Raw genomic sequence first — 24,082 nt, 5'->3', positions numbered from 1 at the left:
CATCACCACCCTGTCCCCAGGTGACATCACCCTGCCCCAGGTGACATTACCACCCCGCCTCCAAGTGATGTCACCGCCCCACCCCCAGGTGATATCACCACCCCGCCCCAGGTGACATCACCACCCCCCAGGTGATATCACCACCCCACCCCCAGGTGACATCACCACCCCGCCCCAGGTGACATCACCACCCCGCCCCCCAGGTGACATCACCACTCCACTCCCCCAGGTGACATCACCACCCCGCCCCATGTGACAACACCACCCCGCCCCCAGGTGACATCACCACCACCCCCTCCCTGCACCTGCCCCCTGCCTCCTCCCTGGTGGGAACTCACATGTACACGTCATACACACCACACATGTGCACACACACATACACACGCACCCTGTACTAACACTACTGGCCCTCATATCCAACCTGGCCCTGTAGCTCAGTCCACCTTTTGGGAGTTACTCAGAAACACAGCTTTATTGAAGTTAGATTTGAAACTAGATTTGAAACTTTATTGAAGTTAAGTTTGGTCATTTAACTGGACAGAGTGAGGGTGAGGCTGGGGGGACAGGGACCAGCGTCCCATGGAGGATCACTCACGAGATGCTGGAGCAGACCCTCCCATCCCCCACAAGAGACTATACAGCAGACCTGGGCACTGGGGCCAGGGCCACCAGGGAGGCGGTCAGTATAGCAACAGGGGGCTGGCTAGGGCTCTCAACCGGAAGTGGACATTTCCTCTGAGCTTTTAGCGCCTGTCCTTCCACAAACACATGTGTCTGTCTGTCCTGACCCTGTCCCAGTCATACAGACATGACCTGGGAGGGAGTGCTTCCCTCTTCTCTGTGCCTCCCTTCTTCTTCAGAGTTCGTTCCAGGATGCAAGGGCTCCTGTGAGTTCAGGGGCAAGTGATTAAAGGTGGAAGGAATCTGGGAATAAAGAGGGAACTCTCTGTGGGGGCTTGAGCCCGGGTGCAGCGAGGAGCCGGAGAAGGCAATGGCACCCCACTCCAGTCCTCTTGCCTGGAAAATCCCATGGACAGAGGAGCCTGGTAGCCTGCAGTCCATGGGGTCGCTAAGAGTCGGACACAACTGAGCGACTTCACTTTCACTTTTCACTTTCATGCATTGGAGAAGAAAATGGCAGCCCACTCCAGTATTCTTGCCTGGAGAATCCCAGGGACGGGGGAGCCTGGTGGGCTGCCGTCTATGGGGTCGCACAGAGTCGGACATGACTGAAGCAACTTAGCAGCAGCGAGAAGCAGGCTGAGAGTCTGCTCGAGATACACATGGAGGAGGGGCTGAAAGGAGGTATCCAGCCAGGGGCCCCTTCCGCGGCTACAATCTCAGTGCCATCTCCCTGCCCCTCCATCACCCAGGGGACCAGGTTCCTGTCTGCTCTCCAGGTCACAGGGGCAAGTGGCAAGCACAGGGAAAGGGCCCTGCCGGGAGCCCAGGCTCACTTCCACCAGCCTGTGTTCCTTACAGGGAAGGAGACCCCAGGCGGTCTAAACTTCCGTCTGGGCTCCCGGCTCAGCTCCGCCCAGAATGGCCAGTGAGGGCTTCCTGCCCTCTGGGAAGGCGATGATGCCCTGCTTCTGGCTCCAGAGGGCCAGCTGCAGGGGTGTGCAGCCAACACCTTCCTAGATGTCCAGCTGGGAGTCAGCCTTGACCAGCACTCTGAGGATGGCCATGTTGCCCTTGAGGGTGGCCAGGTGTCCAGCCCACCTTGTTGTGGGCATGGACGTCTGCACGGTGCTCCAGGAGGTGAATGATGCTCAGGAAGGCCCCCCTCTGGACCGCCAGGTGAAGGGGCGTCCAGCCCGACTGCTCAGCGGCATTGGGGTCAGCCCCACATTTCAGGAGGGTGGACACCACCACCTCTGCCCCGTGGCGGGCAGCCAGGTGCAGGGGGGCGGTCCAGTTCATGCCTCCAGGAGCCCCTACATCGGCCTGGCTCTCAGCCAGCAGGTGGATGATCTCCAGGTGGCCCTTGTAGGCTGCTAGATGCAGGGGTGTCCAGCCCTGTTGGGTCGGCAGCTCCAGGTTGGCCCCATACCTGAGCAGCATCTTGCAGATAAGGTGCTTGCCCCTGGCAGCGGCGGTGGGCAGTGGGCTGTAGCTGCTCTGGTCGAGGGCATCAGGGGCCACCCCACTTTTTAACAGATGTTGGATGGCCCTCCCTTTGCCTCCCTCCACTGCGAGGTGCAGTGGCGTTCTCAGGTTTCTCTGCCGACCATCCAACTCCGCCCCCTGGGCTGTCGGCAGCTTGACCAGGCTGACGTGGCCAAAGTAGGCGGCCACATGCAGAGGGGTCTTGCCCTCAGCCTCCCGCAGGTTGGGATCAGCTTGATGGGAGACCAGAAGCCGGGCCACATTCTCAGAGTTGTTCTGTGCCGCCAGGTGGAGTGGGGTCCACCCCTCGTGCTCCTGGGCATCCACGCAGGCCCCCTGGTCCAGGAGCAGATGGGCGGAGCGGTCGTCCCCATTCTGGGCTGCAAAGTGCAAGGGGGCCCAGCCGTCCTCATCCACCAGGTTGGCATCTGCGCGGTGCTCCAGGAGCCTGCTTATCTTGAGCAGTGAAGAGGAGGGGCGTGTAGCCGCAGGCTGTCTGGCAGTCCATGTCCACCTCCTGAGCCAGCAGCAGCCTCACCCGCTCCAGGTGGCCCCAGGCTACCCGGAAGTGGAGGGGGGGTGAGCTTGTTCTCATAGATGCACTCCTGCTCATCACTAGGGACCAGGCTCTCACTGTCCACCTGAGAGTCACAGAACCTGCTTCAAATAGTCTGAGTCTGATGGGAGGAAGACAAGATTGAGAAAAGGACCTCTGACTTTGTCCAGGGGTCATCTCAGCCAGCCCTCTACCTCCTGGAAGTGAACAGAATTTCCTGGATGGGGTGAGTACAGGTCCTTTCCCTAGATCCCAGATCTCTACTCAGACTCCACCGCCCTAGACAGCAGCTGAGTCTGGCAGTTCTTCCTGTAAGGATGAGGCAGAAAGAGGCCCGTCCGGAAGTAAACCCTGACTCCACCCCTTAGCACCACTTGCTCTCTGCCTCCTTGAGCCTGGGGGTCCTGATCCCCAAGGAGGACACAAGCAATGCCCACCTCGTGCTACCATCAGGAAGACAAACCTTGTAGGTAAGAACTTCCAGAGAAGTGCCCGGCACAAAGTAAATGAATGCAAACTGAAGATAAATTTGTGGTGGAGCTCCGTGATGTGAACTCCTCTGGAGGTGCTCAGGGACCCATTTCCTCCTGCTCTACCCGTGGTATATTAAAATTAAAAGCAACAATTTCCAAAATGAAAAAAAAAAAAAAAAAACCCACAAACAAATGGAAATCACTGCTCAGACCAAACCCCAAGAGATTCTGAGTAAATAAATTATTCTAGGGTGGCTCAGGCATCGGATACTCTTTCATTCCCTCAAGAAATTCCATTATGCCACCAGGATTGAAAACTGATGTTCCCCTTTCCCCGGCCAGGGAGGGAGGAGTCCAGCCCCAAAAGAACACAGTCCTGAAGGGGAAGCAGAGCCAGGCCCCCCAGGGGCACGGGCATTTCTGGAACTCAGGGCCGGGTGCGCAGAAAGGGAACACAGACTCCAGGCCTGCAGAGGAGGGTAGGCCAGGGAGGATGGCAGAAAATTGGTTTGAGTTCCCTTTCTCCTCTGCTGTGCATTCTCAGGTTCCAGCTGAGACCTGTCTGGACTCACCGCTGTCTGTTCAGTTCAGTGGCTCAGTCGTGTCCGTCTCTTTGCGACCCCATGGACTGCAGCACACCAGGCCTCCCTGTCCATCACCAACTCTCGGAGTTTACTCAAACTCATGTCCATTGAGTCGGTGATGCCACCCAACCATCTCATCTCTGTCGTCCCTTTTCCTCCTGCCCTCAATCTTTTCTAGCATCAGGGTCCTTTCAAATGAGTCAGCTCCTCGCATCAGATGGCCAAAGTATTGGAATCTCAGCTTCAGCATCAGTCCTTCCAATGAACACCCAGGACTGATCTCCTCTAGGATGGACTGGTTGGATCTCCTTGCAGTCTAAGGGACTCTCAAGAGTCTGTTAGCTCCTGGCAGATCTCCTCACTGACCTGGGGAACCGGAAGACAGGGGGCGGATCAGATAAGCGCAGGGTGGTTCTGGCCCGTGCCGGCCTCGCCTCCTCCCTTCGCCTCTCAGGACTTTCCTCCCACCCTGTGCCAGGAGACCCCTCCTCGCTCATGCCCACCACCAGCTGTGTCTAGGGGAAGGCCCTGAGCTGGGGATGCCCTGTCCAAGAAAGAGTGGCCCAGGGCCTCGGCTGCCCCCTGGGCCACAGGGAAGGCAGGGTGGTAGCCCTGTGGGTTCAGCCCGGAGTCCCGCACTAGCTCACGGCTGGTTCCCCGGTGAGGCGGGTAAGGACAGCGGAGCAGGGATGATGCTGACGGGCAGGGTGGGAAAGCGGGGGCAAGCCATGGGCACCCTCTGCAGGACAGGCCCTGTTTAACCCCACACACGTCAGGGAGGGCATGTCCTTCTCAGGGGTGGCCGCGGCCACCACCAGCTCTCAGAGCACCCTCGAGCAAATTAGGAAAAGGTATCCCTGAGTGGCTGTGCGGCTTGGCCAGCAGAGCATGCGCTGAGTCTGGTCCCCACCTGCCCCTTAGCCAGGCGGCCTCGTGGGGCGTGCACACTTGCACGTGCATCCTCAGTGCCCACGAGATGAGGCCCCGCCGCGCATGTACGCACCTCCCCGGGCCAGCACGCTGCGCAGGACACCTTCCCGGCCAAGGCCTCGCTCTCACGGTGGGCCACCGGACTCTGGAGCAGCGAAAGCAGCATGTCTGTCTCCACTATGATGTCTGCTCCAAGAAACATTAGTAGTGTAGTGTTAGATGCTCAGTTGTGTCTGACTCTTTGCGACCCCATGGACTGTAGCCCGCCAGGCTCCTCTGTCCATGGGATTCTCCAGGCAAGAATACTGGAGTGGGTTGCCATTTTCTTCTTCAGAGGATCTTCCCAACCTAGGGATCGAACCTGGGTCTTCTGCGTTGCAGGCAGATTGTTTACTATCTGAGCTACAGGGAAATCCCCAAGAAACAGACACACAGCAAAAGAAGCCACAGGTTGGCCTGCAGTTCTTCCCCATTTTAAATGTTTTTCCCTCTACCATGTCTCCTGTACCTCCTCCCAAAACCCAGCCCCGGGCTTAGGGGCACCCGCACATGAGCATCAGGAAGCAGGCAAGTTGGGACCCTGTCTTGGAGGAGTGTGTGTGTGTGTGTGTGTGTGTGCATGCACAAGCATTGCTTCAGTCATGTCTGACTCTTTGAGGCTCTATGGACTGTAGCCCACAAGGATCCTCTGTCCTTGGGATTCTCCAGGCAAGAATATTGGAGTGGGTTGCCATGTCCTCCTCTAGGAGATCTTCCTGGCCCAGGGATCAACCCCACTTCTCGTATGTCTCCTGCATTGGCAGGAGGCTTAGATTTGAGCAGCCGGGTCTCTGGACCGCCTCCAGATCCTCCCAGGCCAAGACTAGCCATAGCCCCTCACTGTGAGCCTTTCCTGTCCAAAGGCAGCCGGACTGACTGGCAGGCCTAGTTATAGGCTTTGATTTTGAACTTTGCTAGATTATCCAAGTTCCCTGACAGTCTGTTTACCTGACACCATGGCAGGGCTCAGGGGTGGGAGAGACAGGAAAGAATATTTTGAAGCAGAATATCAGAGGCAGAAAGCATGGTCTGGGCTGAAGTTTGCCCTTTCTTTCACTGTCGTGTGAGCTCTAGAAAGCAGGGGGAGGAAAGTAGGAGGGTGAGGTCCCCAACATAAACCTGCACCTGCCCCGCCCCCACGAACCCCTCACCTCCCACAGTCCCTTCCAGGTCCCCATCTGACGACACGACTGTCACCTGCTACCTGAGTACAGCTTCTTCTGAGTGAGGATCTCCCAGATCACGATCCCGAAGCTGCAGACAGGACAAGTGCGCCCTGAGTGACTTCCTCGGGTATCCAGCCAGAGGGGCCCCGTGGACCACAAAATCCCAGGCAAAGCCTCTTTGGCCAGAGTCCCGCCGCACCCCTCCTCCTCCCACATGGGCAGGGCGGGACCCGACGTCACCCCTGTCCTGCCCTCTGGGCCTTGGGGTCCAGGCAGCATGGTGACAGCAAGCTGCTTGCTGGGTATGTGGCCGGGAGCCCCGCCCCCAGCTCACCCGTACATGTCGTATTTGGGCCCTGGATCCTTGTTACTCTCCAGGAACATTTCAGGGGGATGTAGCTGAGGGTGCCCTGCAGAGCTGACCTCTTGACGCACTGCATCTGGGTCGACTGTTCCATCCTCTTGGACAGGTCAAAGTCTGAAACCTGGAAGGAAGCCCAGGGTGGGGGTGGGAGGGCAATAGAGTCTTACTTCCAGAAATCTGCCTGAGTTCCTCATCCCTCCCGCCTTCCTCATTTCCACTGTTGTGTAGTCACTGAGAGGACAGGCTCTCTCCCATAGCTACCGTGGACGACAGGATGACCTCGGACAAGTTACCTTCTTAGAGCCTCCATTTCCTCATCTATAAAATGGGAATAATATCAGAACTTAACTCGTAGTGCTATTATGAGCATTAAATGAGGAAATAAACAAAAAGCACTTAGATAGCGCCTGGTGCACAATGAGTACTTGGTAGGTATGGCCATTACCCGAAGGGTCTGTGGGTAAAGTTGCTGCCTTTGGTGAGCTTCTGTTCATCCCACTTCCATGGGCCCTGAAGCATTGACACCATGTATATTTATCCCATACTCTGCTTCCATCCGTTGATTCATTCATATACCAATTGCCAGTTCACTGAATTCCAACCAGGCTGGGTACTGAGAATCAGACAGCAGATAAGAAAGATGAAACCGGGACTTCCCTGGTGGTCTAGTGGTTGCGAATCCACCTTCCGATGCAGGGGACACGAACTTAATCTCTGGTTGGGGAACCAAGATCCCATATGCTGTGGGGAATCTAAGCTCACGAGGTGCAACTATTGAGCCTGTGTGCGCTAGAGTCCGTGGTCTGCAACGAGAAGCCCACATGCCACAGCTAAAGAAAGCCCTCACGGGCCACAACAAAGAGCCCACAAACCACAATGAAGATCCAACGTGGCCAAAAAAAAAAAAAAGCCAATTTCTTCTATGAAAGATGAACCCCCCACACCCATTACTCTTCTAAGTGGTTATTCAAATAAGGAGTAGAGTTATTAATGAAACAGTTTCATAAATGACTATATACTTACAATTGGGGTTAGCAATATGAAGAGACAGACACAGTGAGGATATATAACAGAGGCATGTGGGGGTGGATCAAGGAAAACTTCCCTGAGGAGGTGTTATTTAAGCTGAGAGCAGAAAGATGAGGAGAGCTTTGCTAGACAAGGAGGGACTAGGGGAATGCTGTTCTTGACAGTGTAAATAGAATATGCAAAGGTTCCAGGGCAGAATGAAAGTGTAACAAATCTTAGGAACTGAAAAAAAAACCACAAAAGGTCATCATGACCCTTCTTAAAAACATCTCACTTACACACATCATTACTTGAATCAAAGAATGGGATAGAGATGATTCTGTTCACATTGGAAATGGAAGACTGAGGTCCAAAGAGGGTTATTGCAGGCATCCTGATACCCAGTTTCATGCCCCAAATTTAACTATGCATCCATCTGTTTTGGGTGTGATCCCTGCCTTTAGTATTTGGCCATGAAGGGAGCTGCTTAGAACTCTTTGACAGGCCAACCAGACAGTAGATAATCCAGCTCATATGGAGGAGACTCTGGAGTGGCAGGGGACAGACAGGGTCCTCACCTTGACATGCGTGTAGCTGTCTAGGAGGATGTTGCCTGGCTTGAGGTCCAGATGGAGCAGCGGCGGTTTAATGCTGTGGAGGAAGTTCATGGCCAGGCTGGTCTCATGGATAGTGCAGATTTTGAGCTGCCAGCCGAAGCTGTGAGTGGAAAGCATCTTCTCCAGGGAGCCACTGGCCGTGAATGTCATCACAACACCTAGGGGCTGCCTGCAAACCCCACAGATGGACATGATGTGCTGAAACTTGATCTTCTCCATTTTGGCTGCTTCTTCAATGAGGCAATTCACATCAGAGCTATGGAGAAGGGGGCGTGAAAGATGGAAGCTGGCGACCCTTTAATTATGAGAGGAACTAGCAGGACACACAAACTAGACTTAATGCCAGGCTGCACAGACCCAGAGACCTCCTTGGGAGCTTGTGAGGTGGTGGAAGAGGAAAGAGAGATATGAAAGGATGCTCAGATGAGGGTCCAGCAACAAAACAGGAAGTGAAGGAGTCTGTGAATTTAGGAGTCAGCCCATTCTACAGAAGCAGCCACAAAAAGCCCGCTGTTTATTCTGGCTACCTGTATATGTCTATCTCCCACAGGAGACCACAAGCCCATGGAGGACCAAACAGGCCTCCTTGTTCTGTTTTAAAATATTTATCGAGGTACCAGCTTACACCAATCAGAACGACCATCATTAAAATGTCTACAAATAGCAAATGCTGGAGAGGAAGTGGAAAAAAGAGAACCCTCCTACACTGTTGGTGGGAATGTAAGTTGGTGCTGCCACCGTGGAAGGCAGTATGGAAGTTCCTCAAAAAAGCTAAAAACTGCTGAACAATCTGGCAATCCCACTCCTGGGCATATATTCAGACAAAACTATAACTCAGATATATGCACCCTATATTCATATCAGCACTATCCACAATAGGCAATATATGGAAACAAACTAAATATCCATCAACAGATGAGTGGATAAAGAAGATGTGGTATGTATACACAGTGGAAGACTACTCAGCCATAACAATGAGAGAATGCCATTTGCAGCAACATGGATGCAACTAGAGATTATCTTACTAACTGAAGTCAGAAAGAGAAAGATAAATACATATGATATCACTTATATGTGGAACCTAAAATACAATGCAAATGAACTTATCGATGAAACAGAACAGAATCATGGACATGGAGAACAGACCAGTGGTTTCCAAGGGGAAGGGGGTTCATAGAGGGATGGAGTGTAAGGCTGGGTTAGCAGATGTAAGCTTTTATCTATAGAATGGATAGAAAATAAGGTTCTACTGTGTAGCACAGACAACTATATTCAATATCCAATGATAAACCACAATGGCAAACAGTATTTAGAGAAAGCATATATATATACATATACATATATGTATATATATATATGTAACTGAGTCACTTTGCTATATAGCAAAAATTAACACAACATTGTAAATTAACTATCCTTTAATAAAATATGGAAGAGTATCATTTATTGCCTTTTTGATTATGGAAGTAATAGATACATATGTGTATGTATACACACACACACACATACCTTGTAGAACATCAAGGGACTAGAGAATTAGGGAATTCCCTGGTGGTCCAGTGGTTAGCACTCAGCGCTTTCACTGTGGGACCTAGGTTCAATCCTTGATCGGGGAACTAAGATCCCACAAGCTGCACGGCATGCCCCCCTCCCCTCACCAATTAAATCATCAGTAACCCAACCTTCTGGAGAAGGCAACGGCACCCTGTACTCTTGCCTGGAAAATCCCATGGACAGAGGAGCCTGGTGGGCTGCAGTCCATGGGGTCGTAAAGAGTCAGACACTGACTGAGCGACTTCACTTTCACTTTTCACTTTCACGCATTGGAGAAGGAAATGGCAACCCACTCCAGTGTTCTTGCCTGGAGAATCCCAGGAACGGGGAAGCCTGCTGGGCTGCCGTCTGTGAGGTCGCACAGAGTCGCATGACTGAAGTGACTTAGCAGCCGCAGCAACAACCCAACCTTCTAGAGTTGGCCTCTGTTAATAATTTACTATATTCTTTCACAATACATTTCAAGGAGCCTCTCTCCTCTTCTCCCTCCCTATCCCTCTTTCCTCCTATACTCTCCCTTGCCATCACATAGTGTGGGCTGTTTTTGACCTGCTTTTCCCTGTCAGGGTAGCGTGAGCATGTTCTGAATCATTATTCTCCCGAGGCGAGCTCTGTAATGGCTGTATGGGATTCCATTTTGGAGATGAACTATAATTATTCATCTTTGTACTCGTCACAGCACACAGCCACACATAGCACAAGGCATCTTTGCTGAATTGAAGTCAAGACTGAAGGGAAAGCCTTACAGAATAAGCATTTGCAAAACCTTTCACTCTTTTCACTATCCATGCCCACAGAACAGCAAATATGCAGATTGTTATAGATTGTTTGGGGACAGTGGAGATGAAGATTAAGGAGAAATGACATTTAAAAAAATAAAGCAAAGTATTTGCAAAGCTGCGCTGGCATTGCAGTCAGAGGCTGGTGGAAATGTGTTCATAGGGCCTCCCTGGGAAGCCAGCCAGAGACACCTCACCTCCAGGAAAAGGCACCTGCCCCTGCCCAACCGCCCCCCACCCCTTCCCATCCCCGCAACTGGACAGGTTGGCTGGTCCAGGTTTAGGTGTTCTTGTCTTCTCTACTATTTAAGAGATCTCCCTGCCCCTCCCCCAACCTCTGCAATTTATTTATTTTTTTTAATCTGTCTCCTCTTGTCCTTTTGAGATCATAAGAATTGAGAAGACATCCATCAGGAAGTGGAAAAAACACAGGATCTGGGGCCACATTGCCTTGCTTTCCAATCCCAATTTCATCTCTGTATGACCTTGAACAAGCAAACTCTCTGGGTCTCAGTCTGTTAACTGTAAAATGGAAACAACAGGGACACGCACAACTCTTCTTGGCACCTACTCTGCTTGAAAGTGTTTGCTACACCTACCGTCTCTCTCTCTTCCTCACCTCCCCCACCCTTTCATCTGGTTTCCGGTCCTAATATCTCACTGGTCAGTTATTTACTATAGCCTACAGGCAATTTTCTGTCCTTGGAGTGGAATTGGTCCCTCCTTCACAGGCTCCTGTTCTGTTACTTGATCACTAGACCCAGTCCCAGTGTCTCCAGGCAACCTCAGCATCTCTAACTGGGTATTCACATTTAAAGTGTCTAAAACTGAACTCCCGATTCTCTCTTCAAACCCAGTCCCCGCTCAGTCTTCCCCATCTCAGTGAATGGGTTCCACCCCTCTAGTCTTCAAAGATCTTGATTCTCCTGGACTCCTCTCTTCCTCTCCTTCCCACAACCTGCTCCTCAGCACATCCCGTCAGTGCTACCTTCAAAATACAGCGAGAATCTGGGGGAAGAGGGGAGGAATTAATTGGGAGTTTAGGATTAACAAATACAAAGTGCATCAGTTCAGTTCAGTCGCTCAGTCATGTCCGACTCTTTGCGACCCCATGAACCGCAGAACGCCAGGCCTCCCTGTCCATCACCAACTCCCGGAGTCCACCCAAACCCATGTCTATAGAGTCAGTGATGCCATCCAACTATCTCATCCTCTGTCGTCCCCTTCTCCTCCTGCCCTTAATCTTTCCCAGCATCAGGGTCTTTTCAGATGAGTCAGCTCTTCGCATCAGGTGGCCAAAGTATTGGAGTTTCAGCTTCACTATCAGTCCTTCCAATGAACACCCAGGACTAATCTCCTTTAGGATGGACTGGTTGGATCTCCTTGCAGTCCAAGGGACTCTCAAGAGTCTTCTCCAACACCACAGTTCAAATTCATCATTTCTTTGGCACTCAGCTTTCTTCATAGTCCAACTCTCACATCCACACATGACTACTGGAAAAACCATAGCCTTGACTAGATGGACCTTTGTTGACAAAGTAATGTCTCTGCTTTTTAATATGCTGTCTAGGCTGGTCATAACTTTCCTTCCAAGGAGTAAGCGTCTTTTAATTCCATGCCTGCAATCACCATCTGCAGTGATTTTGGAGCCCAGAAAAATAAAGTCAGCCACTGTTTCCACTGTTTCCCCATCTATTTGCCATGAAGTGATGGGACCAGATGCCATGATCTTAGTTTTCTGAATGTTGAACTTTAAGCCAACTTTTTCACTCTCCTCTCACTTTCATCAAGAGGCTCTTTAGTTCTTCTTCACTTTCTACTATAAGGGCGGTGTCATCTGCATATCCATGTTTGCATGCTAGTTTGCTCATTCCTGTCCAACTCTTTGTGACCCCATGGACTGTAGCCCGCCAGGCTCCTCTGTCCATGGGATTCTCCAGGCAAGAATACTGGAGTGGGTTGCTATGCCCTCCTCCAGGGAATCTTCTTAACCCAGGGATCAAACCTGTGTCTCTTACATCTCCTGCATTGGCAGGCAAGTTCTTTACCACTAGTGCCGCCTGGGAAGCCCCATATACACACTACTACATTTAAAATAGTGGGCTTCCCAGGTGGAGATAGTGGTTAAGAACCCTCCTGCCAATACAAGAGACCTAAAAGATGCAGGTTTGATCCCTGGGTCAGGAAGATCCCCTTGGAGGAGCACATGGCTCCTGACACCAGTACTCTTGCCTGGAGAATCTTGCATGGACAGAGGAGCCTGCGGGCTACGGTCCATAAGGGCGCATAGAGTCAGACAGGACTGAAGCGACTTAGCACACACAACGCACACACACTTAAAATAGATAACCAAAATACCCAAACATAAAACAGAGGCAATATTATAACAAATTCTATAAAGATTTTTTAAATGGTCCACATCCAAAAAAATCTTAAAAAAAAAAGATAACCAAGGAAGACCTATTGTATAGTTCAGGGAACTCTTCTCAATATTCACATCTGTAATAATTTAAATGGAAAAAGAATTTGAAAAAGAAAAGCTATATGTACATGCACAAGTGAGTCACTTTGCCGTACACATGAAACTACCACAACACTGTTAATCAAGTATGTGTGTGCTGTGTGTTTAGTCTCTCAGTCGTGTCTGACTCTTTGTGACCCTGTAGACTGTAGCCCATGGACTCCTCTGTCCATGGGATTCTCCAGGCAAGAATACTGGAGTGGGTTGCCATGCCCTCCTCCAGCAATGAAACCCTACCTTGCTTTAATTTTTCGTGAGTTCAGTATAAGCTGGACTGCTCAAATGGATTTGGTAGTTTGTTTTTTAAAGGTATCTGGGTACAAACCCTAGGATATCGACCCACGCAAAGAGCAGAAGAGTTCCTATGACATTTTCCTTATCAATTTGTTATAAGCGTTATAACAAATGTATAAGCAAAAACAAAATTATAAAGCATTGTTAGGTTTTCATGTAAGTCTCCTGCCACTCCTGCTTTGGCAGATGGATTCTGTATCACTGAGTCACCATGGAAGCATATCTGGTGCATTCATCATTATATTCATTATATCTTAGGGTCCAGCACAGCACCTGGCACATAATAGATGAGCAATAAACATTCATCAAGAGGACAAATGAATGAAAAGATGGAAGGAGGATCCAGTGAAGTCATACTCATAAAACTCCCAGGGGAGCACTCCACAGGTGGCAGGCGCTAATTACTGTAAATAAATCTCTTAGTCCTTTGGGATTGGGAAGGGAATTGGGATGGGAGTTACTGTCAACGTCTCATTGATAAGAGTTGTCTTATCAATGCCATCTGTTTCCCTTTGCTCTTTGCTTCAAAGGCTGTAAATGATCTGGACAGATTCTAGAATGATCTGACTCTACTCCCAAGCCAGGATGTTGAAGGAGGAAGACGGGTGAGTCTGGGACTGTCTCACTTTGCCTTTATTTGTTAAGCAGGAAGGGGTCTGGGAACTAGGAAGGGACTTGGCTGTGTGGGATGGGAGGCTGTGTCTTGGGAGCTTGCGTAGTGACCATGGAGAATGTCCAGAAAAGATGCCACACTGTCCGCCGCACCCCCAAGGACCTCCAGTTGACATCCCAGGAGGCTTGGGAGGAGGACATGGTGACCATCTCAGACTTCACATCCCAAAGTGCCTCCTCCGTGGCTGCACTAGGGGCCAGGGCACGGCCAAGTCCTGGCCAATCTGGTAGGAATGGGACTGGAGATGCATTTCAGCGGGAAGGCAGAGATGGGTGGAAGCATTGCGGGAGAGGAAGCACCAGGGGACAGGAGGCCTGCCAGGGAGAGGCCACAGCATGTATCATGGGACTTGGGAGGAGCCAGAGACAAAAAACGACAGAGACTGTAGCATGCCAGGCTTGGGCAGCTGGCAGTGCCACTGTGAGGGCCGGCAGATGAGTGGGCTGGGCAGGTTCTCAGGCCAGTAGGCCGGCAGCCTCCACCTTCCAAGCCCCCTGCAGCCTGCACTGGCTGCTCTGGGGCCACACCAGAGGGGATAAGTCACTTCCCCCTAGGTCACCAAGCATCGCATGACTTTTGGCCCCAACCTCAGAGGGATGAGCCCCAGGGCTGGGGTTGATCACCGGGGAGGTGAACTCTTTGGTCCAATTCCTGGGGTGGCTTGTTGCTGGGGTGGGGGTGGGGGTCAGAGGTGAGGCTCAGGGAGCATGTGGAGCATACTGGGGTCCCGTCTCCTGGGAGGAGGGGCAACCTGGGAGCCGAGGACCGCAGAGCAGTGTGGGGCTGTGGAGGAACCAGGTCAAGGGCTCAGGACAGAGACTTGGGGCAGGAAGGGGAGCAAATCCACCTGCAGAGGCCAACGTGGCTGCTGGAGGGAGGGGAAGCCATCCTGAGGGGGAGTCAGCCAAGGGCAGGGCCGGGGGTGGCCCAGGGAAGCACATCCGGGTGGACTCCCCTTCCTTTCTCCTAACTCCCTACTCCCATCCTCTTTCCCTGCATCCACTGTGGGAGGTCCCTTGGTCCTTCTGAGGATAAAGTGAGGAGACAGGATACCTGGTGCTGAGTCTGGAGTAGGGGTGGGGAGTGCCTCTAGGTCTTCGGTCCATGGACTTGCCCTCTCACCTGAGAGACCCTGAGAGCAGGGAAAATTATAAGTGCTTAAACAGGTGGCTCTCCCAGGGCCATTCCAGCGCAGGCAGTGCTAAAGGAGCAGTCACAGGGCAGTGAGGGGTAGGTCACTTCTCACCTGCAACCGGGCAGGTGAGCCAGCATCTGCAGGGAACCTCCCAGAGTGACCGTTCTCAAGTTTGAGGAGCCCACCTACCACAGGAGGACATGCCTTGCCTTTGAGTCCATCTTTGACTCCTATCAGACTCCTGGGGAACAGCATGGGCATGATAGGTGAGTAGGGATTCCAGGCTGGGGCTGGGGCACTTGCTCTTCCATAACAATTGACCTGCCCCTCCCACCCAGGATAAATTCTGGTGGGCAGAGTGGAGAACTGAAAGTTGGCCTGGAGACTGTGCCACTATTGAGCCTTAACTTTGTCCCAGGATCAGTAGCTCTTTTACCTACTGTGCATACTTTATAGATATGATCTTGTTTAAAGCCACAACAGCATTATGAGGTTTAATATCTCTGTTTTTGTGAGGGATGAGAAGACTAGGCTTAAAGACAGTAAGTAGCCAATGACCACATAGCTAGTAAGTGGGAGCTGAGATTCAATCCTGGGTCTGTTTGGTCCCTGTGGAAAGGGCTGGGCATAATGGAGCCTTTAAAGGATATGGCAGAAAAGGGGGAATGGGGCTATGCTCCCTGGAAGAGGGTGGAGGTGATGGAAACTGCTTCTAGAACAGGAGATGTCCCCTAATTACAATGTAGAGGGAGGTCCTGGCTTGCTTTGGCAGGAGTGAGACAACACGATGAAACTTACTGTCCCTGGAGCAGCCGTGCCTGCTCCTGACAAGTCTCAGACCCTCCCCCAGGGAAGCCCGATGATGACGGAGGACATGACTATCAGGAGACCAAGGAGATGTTTCTCACCTTCTGCTGGGTGAGTGAGCATGGAGGTTGGGAAAGTGGCCCACTGGGCCTAAGGAAGGATGACTCTCTGACCTTCAACATGATCTGTCTGGACCACTGGAGGAAATGCCAGGGTCAAATGGCCTGAATCAGTTAAGGAACTTCTCCTTGGATCAGTAACACTTGAAGTGGCTTTCCAGGGAGAGCAAGAAACCAGAAGCTGCCACTGGCCCTCTGCAGCAACCGTCATAGGAATGCTGGAGCTTCGTCCCTGCAGGAGAAGACATCCAGGGCTCAAGACAGACTGCCAGGGTCCTGAATTAAACTCATCTGCTGTTCTTTACAGCATGGGTGGAAGGACAGGAAGGACCCAGGATGTGTTACTGTTGACCTATCTGTTGAAACAGCCAAGCTGAGGGATCAGGCACCCCTACTTCTGAAGAATCTGGCAAAATAGATACGCATGTATACCTAGTCCCTGGGGGTTCAGTGGTATAGAATCTGCCCTCAATGTGGGAGATGCAGGTTTGACCCCTGGGTCGGGAAGATCCCCTAGAGAAGGGAATGGCAACCCACTCCAGTATTCTTGCCTGGAGAATTCCATGGACGGAGAAGCCTGGCGGGCTACAGTCCATGGGGTTGCAAAGAGTCAGATGTGACTATCACTTTCACTTTTTACAAAACAGATATGTTCTTGCAGTTGGGCTTCCTTTATCTCTGTAAAGTGAGTGAGGACAAAAGCCTAGTAGTCTTTGGAAAAACGCTGAGAGAAGTAAGGGGAGGGGCCCTTGTTGAATGCAAAGTCACAGTGGCACAGAGTTCCTGGACCTGTCATTAATAGGTGGGCTGATGCTTAGGGATTTGGGAAAACCCAAAGTCAGTGTAGAGATTGCTGATTTTTTTCCCCAGTGGTCTGAGTGCAGAAGCTCCTAGGTCCTGCCTGCCTGGGAGGTCCACAGCCAGTGGGTAGAGAGCAGAGACTGGAGAGAAAAGCTCCACCTTCACTGCCCTCGGCCCATGAAAGGAAATGGGTATGATGAATGGAAATGAACTAGGTACAATAGTCTGACCGTGGTCCAGTCCCACCAGGAAGAGCAAGAAGCACGTTCTAACCATAGGAATTTTGCTCCAAGATGCTTTCAGTTCTTCCTATTGACTCTATCAGTATATTTTATTTTAGAAGATCAGGGATGAAAATTTTCTGGACTCAGAATTATTAAATGAGTATGTGTGTGTGTGTGTGTGTGTGATTGTTCTGGGGGAGTGGGGGGCTGCCATCCCCAGACCAGTGAAGTGAGCTGGAGGTGCAGTTCTGCAATACTCTGGAAGATGCTGAAATCCAATGTGAACCTTTCCCCAGACTGGAGTGACAAGCTCTTTGCATACAGGGAAGTTCCCCAGTCAGTCCCCATTCTGCACCCTGCAACGTGTCACAGAAGGACACCTGGACCAGTTCAGGCAGGCTCCAACCTTTGGTAGCCCGTGACCTGAGGTGAGGGCAGGGTTGGTCAAGATGAAGGAATGTGTTCAGGAAACTGGGATGTCTGCTCAGAAAAAAGATTCTCCCAGAAAGAAGGGGTGGAATGAGGGAGTGGAAACAGGGCTTAAATGTAAGAGCACATGAGTCAGAAAGCGTGTGCATAGAAGTCACTTCGGTCATGTCCAATTCTCTGCGACCTTATGGACTGTAGCCCACCAGGCTTCTCTGTCCGTGGGATCCTCCAGGAAAGAATACTGGAGTGTTCTGGAGTGGGTATACTGGAGTGTACTGAAAGTATACTGGAGTGGGTTGCCATGCCCTCATCTAGGGGATCTTCCCAATACAGGGATGGAACCCTCGTCTCCTATGTCTCCTGCAGGTGGTTCTTTACCACTAGCGCCACCTGGGACGCCCATGAGGTGGGAAGACCTGCATTCAAACCATAACTTTTTCCTACCTCCTATCAGCAGTTGGGCACTGGTCACATTACCAAATCTCTCTAGTTTCCTCCATCTGTGAAATGGGATGACAATATATACTCATTTTATATTATTATGTTTATACATATTATATAATTATATATATTTATTATACTCATTTCAGAAGGTTGCTATAAGGATTAATCTTTAAATATATGCCAAAATGAACACCCATAGGCAAAGAATGAACTAACCTAATCTCACATTATTCAAAAGTTAATTCAAAATGGATCACTGGAGATGGGCAGGCACCTGGGACTCTTCCCTGCAGTGTTTACACTTAGAGAAACATCTCCTAAAGCAACAAAATACAAAGAAAGGGACTAAAAATAGCTGCAAACATGCTGTAGTTGGTGCAAATTATGAACAAAAGATACAAAAAGCCCAAAAGCCCAAATACTCCTTCTAAGGTGTGGAGAGGGAAAGCAGAGTATTATGTGTGATCCCCGCACAGAGCACCACCAAGGGGGCAGGCAGACCACCTGAGCCACCTTCTGGCCCAACCCGTGGATTCACCCCTACCCTCAAGAGCAAGCAAGGGAAACGGTTACTTGTTTTCACTCCTTGGTGCTATAGGAAGAGTCTCAATAAAGCCTTGCCTGAATTCCTCACCTGGCCTCATTAATTTCATTTGATTAAAGTGTTCAAGAACCCAGGTCAGTAACACATTGACTTAACTGTAAAATGTAAAACTATGAAACTTTTAGTTAAAAAAAAAGAAAATAGATGAAAATCTTCTGAACCTAGGGTTAGGCAAAAAGTTCTTAGGCTAAACACCAAAGGTAGAATCCACAAAAGGAAAAATGGAAAAATTGAACTTATTCAAAATTAAATGCTTCCCCTGTGTGAAAGATCCTGTGGTGAGGATGACAAGTCAAGATGCAGATGAAGACAAAATATTTGCAAACCACATATTTGACAAAGTGCTAACTTTTTAGAATATGTACAGAATTTTCCAAACTCAACAGTAAAAAAAAAAAAAAGCTATCCAATTAGAAAACAGAAATAAGACATGAACAAACATTTCAATGAAGAGGATATACAGATGACAATAAGGGCAAGAAAAGATGTTAGCACCAGTCATTGCTGCTGCTGCTGCTAAGTCACTTCAGTCGTGTCCAACTCTGTGTGACCCCATAGATGGCAGCCCACCAGGCTTCCCCATCCCTGGGATTCTCCAGGCAGGAACACTGGAGTGGGTTGCCATTTCCTTCTCCGGTGCATGAAAGTGAAAAGTGAAAGTGAAGTTGCTCAGTCGTGTCCGACTCTTCGTGACCCCGTGGACTGCAGCCTACCAGACTCCTCCATCCATGGGATTTGCCAGGCAAGAGTACTGGAGTGGGTTGCCATTGCCTTCTCCAGCACCAGTCATTAAGGTAATACAAATTGAAATCACAATGAGATATCACTACACACCTATGAGATTGTCTATAAAGTTTAAAAAAAATAATGACATCACCAAATGCAAATGAAGGTCACTGATAATGTTGCTGGTGGGAATGGAAAATGGTACAGCCATTCTAGAAGTTTCTTATAAAATTAAGCATACAATGACTATACAACTTAGCAAAATTACGTTGGGCATCTGTTCCAAAGAAATGAAAACATATGTTCACACAAAACCCTTTAGCTTAATGTTCATAGCAATTTTATTTGTAGTAGCTAAAATCTGGAAACAGTCCGGATGTCCTTCAACAGGTGAATGTCAAATAAACTGGTATCTGGATACTGTGAAACACTCAGCAATAAAAAAAAAAAAAAAAAAAAAAAAAGGAAGGAACTAGAGATGCACATTAAAAATGTGAAGAATCTCCAGAAAATGCTGTTGAGTAGAAACAAGCCAAGCTCAAATGATCACACTTATGCTACATTTGAGGGATGACAAATTTATAGAGATAGAGACCAGACCAGTGGTTGTCAGAGGTGGAGGGTAGGGTGGAGGTGGTTATAAAAAGGCATCACAAGGAAACTGCTCTGTACCTTGACAGCAGTGATGGTCACATGAATTACACATGTGATAAAACTGAAATGAACTCAACACACACACAATACACATACACATACATGTGCATGTAAAACTGGTGAAATTTTGAATACGGCTTATGAATTGTATTATTTTCACTGTCAATTTCCTGGTTGTGATATTGCACCATAGTTGTGTAAGGTGTCACTATTCGATGGGTGAGAAGGGTAAGGGATCTCTGCATTATTGCTTGTAATTGTGTGTTTATCTATAATTATCTCACAACAAAAAGTTTTTAAAAATTCACGCAAAGCCCTCTTCATCTGCCTCCTTCTCCCATCTTCTTCTTCCTCCTCCAATCTCCCCTCCTCCCTCTCTTCCTCTATCTTTTCCCCTCCTCCCCCTCCTTATTGTTATTTCCAGGCACCATTACATTGTCAGAAGAAAAATTTTTCCATTACTGGGGAAAGAAAGTAATCTAACATTTACCACGGAAAGCCTAGAAAACATCTGGCCCCCTGTGGACACACAGAAGCCCTAAGAAGGGAGAACAAAGGCCACTGTGTTGAAATGTCTGAAGTAGGAGAGGATGGTGGGAGGAAGCCAGCCAGTTCCTTCGAAAACTTGATACTCTGAGCCAGGTGATTTGGTCAGGTAAGCTGGTACTTATGGGTAAGAGCAGAATTACATCTGATAAGTCAAATTTAAAATAGTCATTCAGAAAAAAGATATACTTAACCATTCTCAGAGTTGTTTCAGGGGTCTTTATTCAGGGTACTCACCGAGACTCTTGGGCTTGTGGTCCAGCAGTTGAGATGTGCGGGCATCAGGGTAGGTCTGCAAAGCCAGTGGGACCAGCATGGCACCCCAGGGACCACAGGATGTCCCTACCTGGTCTGCTGCTAGTCAGGTGGGCCCAATGGTGAGGCGCTGGCATATACATCTGCTGGGTTTATTTCTACCAGGCCAGTGGACCAGTTCCTGAATACACCCCCCCCCAAAAAAAAAGTCCCTCTCAGAACCAAAATGAGTACAGAAACAGGAGTGAGAATAAAGTAAACCAAGGAAGGAGTGCAAGTATTTCTGGATTTGGCAGGATATCCATTCTTTACCCCTGATATGGACCCAGGTTCCCCTTGGAAAGGTTTTTGATAAACAAACAAAACTCCCAAGTATCAAGAAGGCAGAAATGGAGACCCTGTGTTTCAGGAAAGATAGTTTTCATTGTCATGACTAAGATCACAGGTTCTTTGTGACCTTGGGGGCTTGTGATCCTGGTTGTGCATGCGTGCCAGTTGCTTGAGTGTATCCAACTCTTTGTGACTCCGTGAACTATAGCCAGCCACGCTTCTCTGTCCATGGGATTTTCCAGGCAAGAATGCTGGAGTGGGTTGCCAACCCCTCCTTCAGGAGATCTTCCCGACCCAGGGATTGAACCAGGGTCTGTTGCATTGCAGGCAGATTCTTTACCGCCGATCTTGGTTGAGGCCATGTCAAAATATGAAACAAATGTCCCAAGAATCCTGCCCCAAGAAGCTTCGAAGGAGCAGTTGGCCATGGCTAGGACTTTAGAGACCTTTGGTCCTACACTGGACCTCCTCAGGCTTAGAGCTCCACACTGGATCCAAGAGGTCATGATCAACATCTTATCTAGCAGTTACAAAGGGGATTTTAATTTAAATATGATTCCTTTTAATTTAGGCTTCCCAGGTGGTGCTGGTGGTCAAGAACCTGCCTGCCAATGCAGAGACATATGAGATGTGGGTTTGATCCCTGGGTCAAGAAGATCCCCTGGAGAAGTGCATGGCAACCCATTCCTGTATTTTTGCCTGGAGAATCCCATGGACAGAGGAGCCTGGTGGGTACAATCCATAGGTTGCAAAGAGTCAGACATGACTGAAGCAACTTAGCATGCACACCTTTTAATTTACTAACAAGTCAGGCAGGGAGATGTGAAGAAAGAAACCGAGACTCCCTTTATGGGGATTCAAGAGGGAGAATACCCCTGAGACATCAGTCTTGACAGTGGTTGGGGCTGGATTGTTGTCTGGGCGTAAGCCAGCCTCTTTTCCCTCTGGGCCCTTCCAGGGTGGGCGGGAGCCAGAAAGGGGGCGCCTAGGGAGTAAACCAAGTGCTAAAGACCACTGTCTCAAGTTGTACCGAGATAGGTTGGGACCTGGGACCCTGGACTTCTGTAAGAGATTAAAAATAATTGTGTGCAGCTGGGGCAAATTATGACGACAAGATACAAAACGGTCCAAACCCAACTGCCATTTCTCAGGTGTCAGGAACAAAAGCAGGGTACTGCACGTGATCCTTGCACAGCACCACCAAGGCGGTGGGCAGACCACCCGAGCCACCCCTACCCTCACCCCATTTAGAGGATGGAGCCAGGGAACCTGCTACTCTTTCTTGCCCCCTTGTGCAGCAGCAAGGGGCCCCCATAAAGTCTCCCCATCTGGCCTCTTATCAATTCCTGCTGATCAGACAGCCCTAGAGCCCAGGCCGGTGACAGTACAACAGGAAGTGCTGGAAACTTGCTGACTCTGAAGGACAAGAGAAGGACTTCTAAGGTGGGACTGATCTCATGCTTCTTGTATTGTGTTTCCTTTTTGTTTACCTTGTGCATGCATGAAGTCTCTTCAGTTGTGTATGACACTTTGCAACCCCATGAACCATAGCCCACCAGGCTCCTCTGTCCATGGGATTCTCCAGGCAAGAATACTAGAGTGGGTTGCCATGCCCTCCTCCAGGGGATCTCCTGACCCAGGGGTCAAACCCTCATCTCTGTATCTCCTGCATTGGCGTCACCTGGGAAACCCTTTTGTTTAAGGTGTGAGAAATTAGACTACATTGGGAACACTAAAAGAAACCAAACAATGATTTTGTTTGTTTGTGTTTGTTCATCATCTGGCATGGATGATTGTGAAAAATGCAACTCTTAAGAGTTGACTTTTAAAAGTCAAACCTCATAAGGGAGCTCAAACCTGGGTCTCTGTGACTATCTAGAGGGTTGGGATGGGGTGGGAGGGAGATTCAAGAGGGAGGGGACTTAAGTATGCCTATGTCTGATTCATGTTGCTATATAGCAGAAACCAACACAATATTGCAAAGCAATTATCCTTTAATTAAAAATAAATAAAAATTTAAAAAGTCAAACCTCAGATAGACTAGTAGAATGTGAGCTCCTGAACAGGAATCATGGGGTGTCTTGTTTACTGCTATGTTCTCAGAATGTGGCATTTAGGAGGGAGTTCAAATCATATCTGATAGCGGATGGGTGAATGAAGGAAGGAATGAATGGGAAGGTGAAACTCATGGGTAGAGGTTGACTTTCGGGCTCCCTCCCATCTTTCTTCAGGGTCCTCTCTGGTCCCATTGAGTTCCTCCTCCCCTTATAGTTTCCACTTCTGCCCACACCCCAGGGCCAGGTTGCAAAGACCTCTGAGCAGTTACGGTTCCCAGCGTTGGAGCTTCTGTGACTGCCTAAGACCCCCTTTCCCTGGGGAAGGTCTCTCAGAGAGTCCCATCACCGCTGGCCTTTTCCTGTCAGTTTCCTTATGATCACTTATGACACTTTATGCATGTTTTTATAAATATGGTTTTCCAAGCAAAGAGCTTTTCTGATGAATCAGAAAGAATTGATGGTGAGGTTTTTAGAGGCCAAAGCAATAATAAGACCTGTCATTTACTGAATCTTCTCTTTGTGCCCACTCCATCTGGAGTGAGGGAGAAGGCAATGGCACCCCACTCCAGTACCCTTGTCTGGAAAATCCCATGGATGGAGGAGCCTGGTAGGCTGCCGTCCGTGGGGTCGCTAAGAGTCGGACACGACTGAGCGACTTCACTTTCCCTTTTCACTTTCATGCACTGGAGAAGGAAATAGCAACCCACTCCAGTGTCCTTGTCTGGAGAATTCCAGGGACGGAGGAGCCTGGTGGGCTGCCGTCTATGGGGTCGCACAGAGTTGGACATGACTGAAGTGACTTAGCAGCAGCAGCAGCATCTGGAGTGATCAACCTGCATTATCTCACTTAATCCAATCCCCTGAAGTAAGCAGTACTGATACTATTACTTCCATTTTTATAGGCTTAGAGAAGCTAAGTAACTTGCCCGTGGTCATGCGGCTGGTACTTAGGTGCCACAGGACTTTAACCTGGCTTGTCTATTGCCATGGCACAGGCTCTTAACACTGTAATATGGCCAGAAGAATCTTGATAAAATCAGACACGGATCCTGAGGTTGTATGGCTCATTCAGGTGAGGTGGTGGGGTCGTGTGTTCTGGACGTCTGGAGCATGTATCAGCTGTAGCAGTTCAGTGATTCTCCCCATCCTCCGTCAGTCTCTCCGGGGAGTGTGAGGGTGGTGAGCTAAAGGAAGGGCTTTGACTAATATTATACTCATCAGGACTTTGCCTGAGGCTAAAAGATATCTTTGGAAGCTGTGCCTTAGAAAGGTCTATATTAGCTC

The 24,082-nt window shown here is 49.5% G+C and overlaps 1 protein-coding gene across 1 annotated transcript; it reads right to left on the bottom strand.

The window, feature by feature from the left end:
- Positions 1-1,502: 1,502 nt before the first annotated feature.
- Positions 1,503-20,472, bottom strand: ANKK1 (ankyrin repeat and kinase domain containing 1). Its single transcript, XM_043482220.1, is given in 13 exon segments — positions 1,503-1,701; positions 1,703-2,557; positions 2,559-2,686; positions 2,688-2,750; positions 2,752-2,786; positions 4,226-4,417; positions 4,671-4,838; positions 5,896-5,945; positions 6,192-6,252; positions 6,255-6,342; positions 7,808-8,102; positions 14,790-14,799; positions 20,394-20,472. Coding segments are annotated over 13 exon segments (2,223 nt in total).
- Positions 20,473-24,082: the final 3,610 nt, after the last annotated feature.

This window comes from Cervus canadensis, chromosome 11, assembly GCF_019320065.1.
Source record: "Cervus canadensis isolate Bull #8, Minnesota chromosome 11, ASM1932006v1, whole genome shotgun sequence".
NCBI lineage: Eukaryota > Metazoa > Chordata > Mammalia > Artiodactyla > Cervidae > Cervus > Cervus canadensis.
The sequence above is the reverse complement of the archived record's forward strand: the minus strand, read 5'-3'. Positions and strand labels throughout refer to the sequence as shown.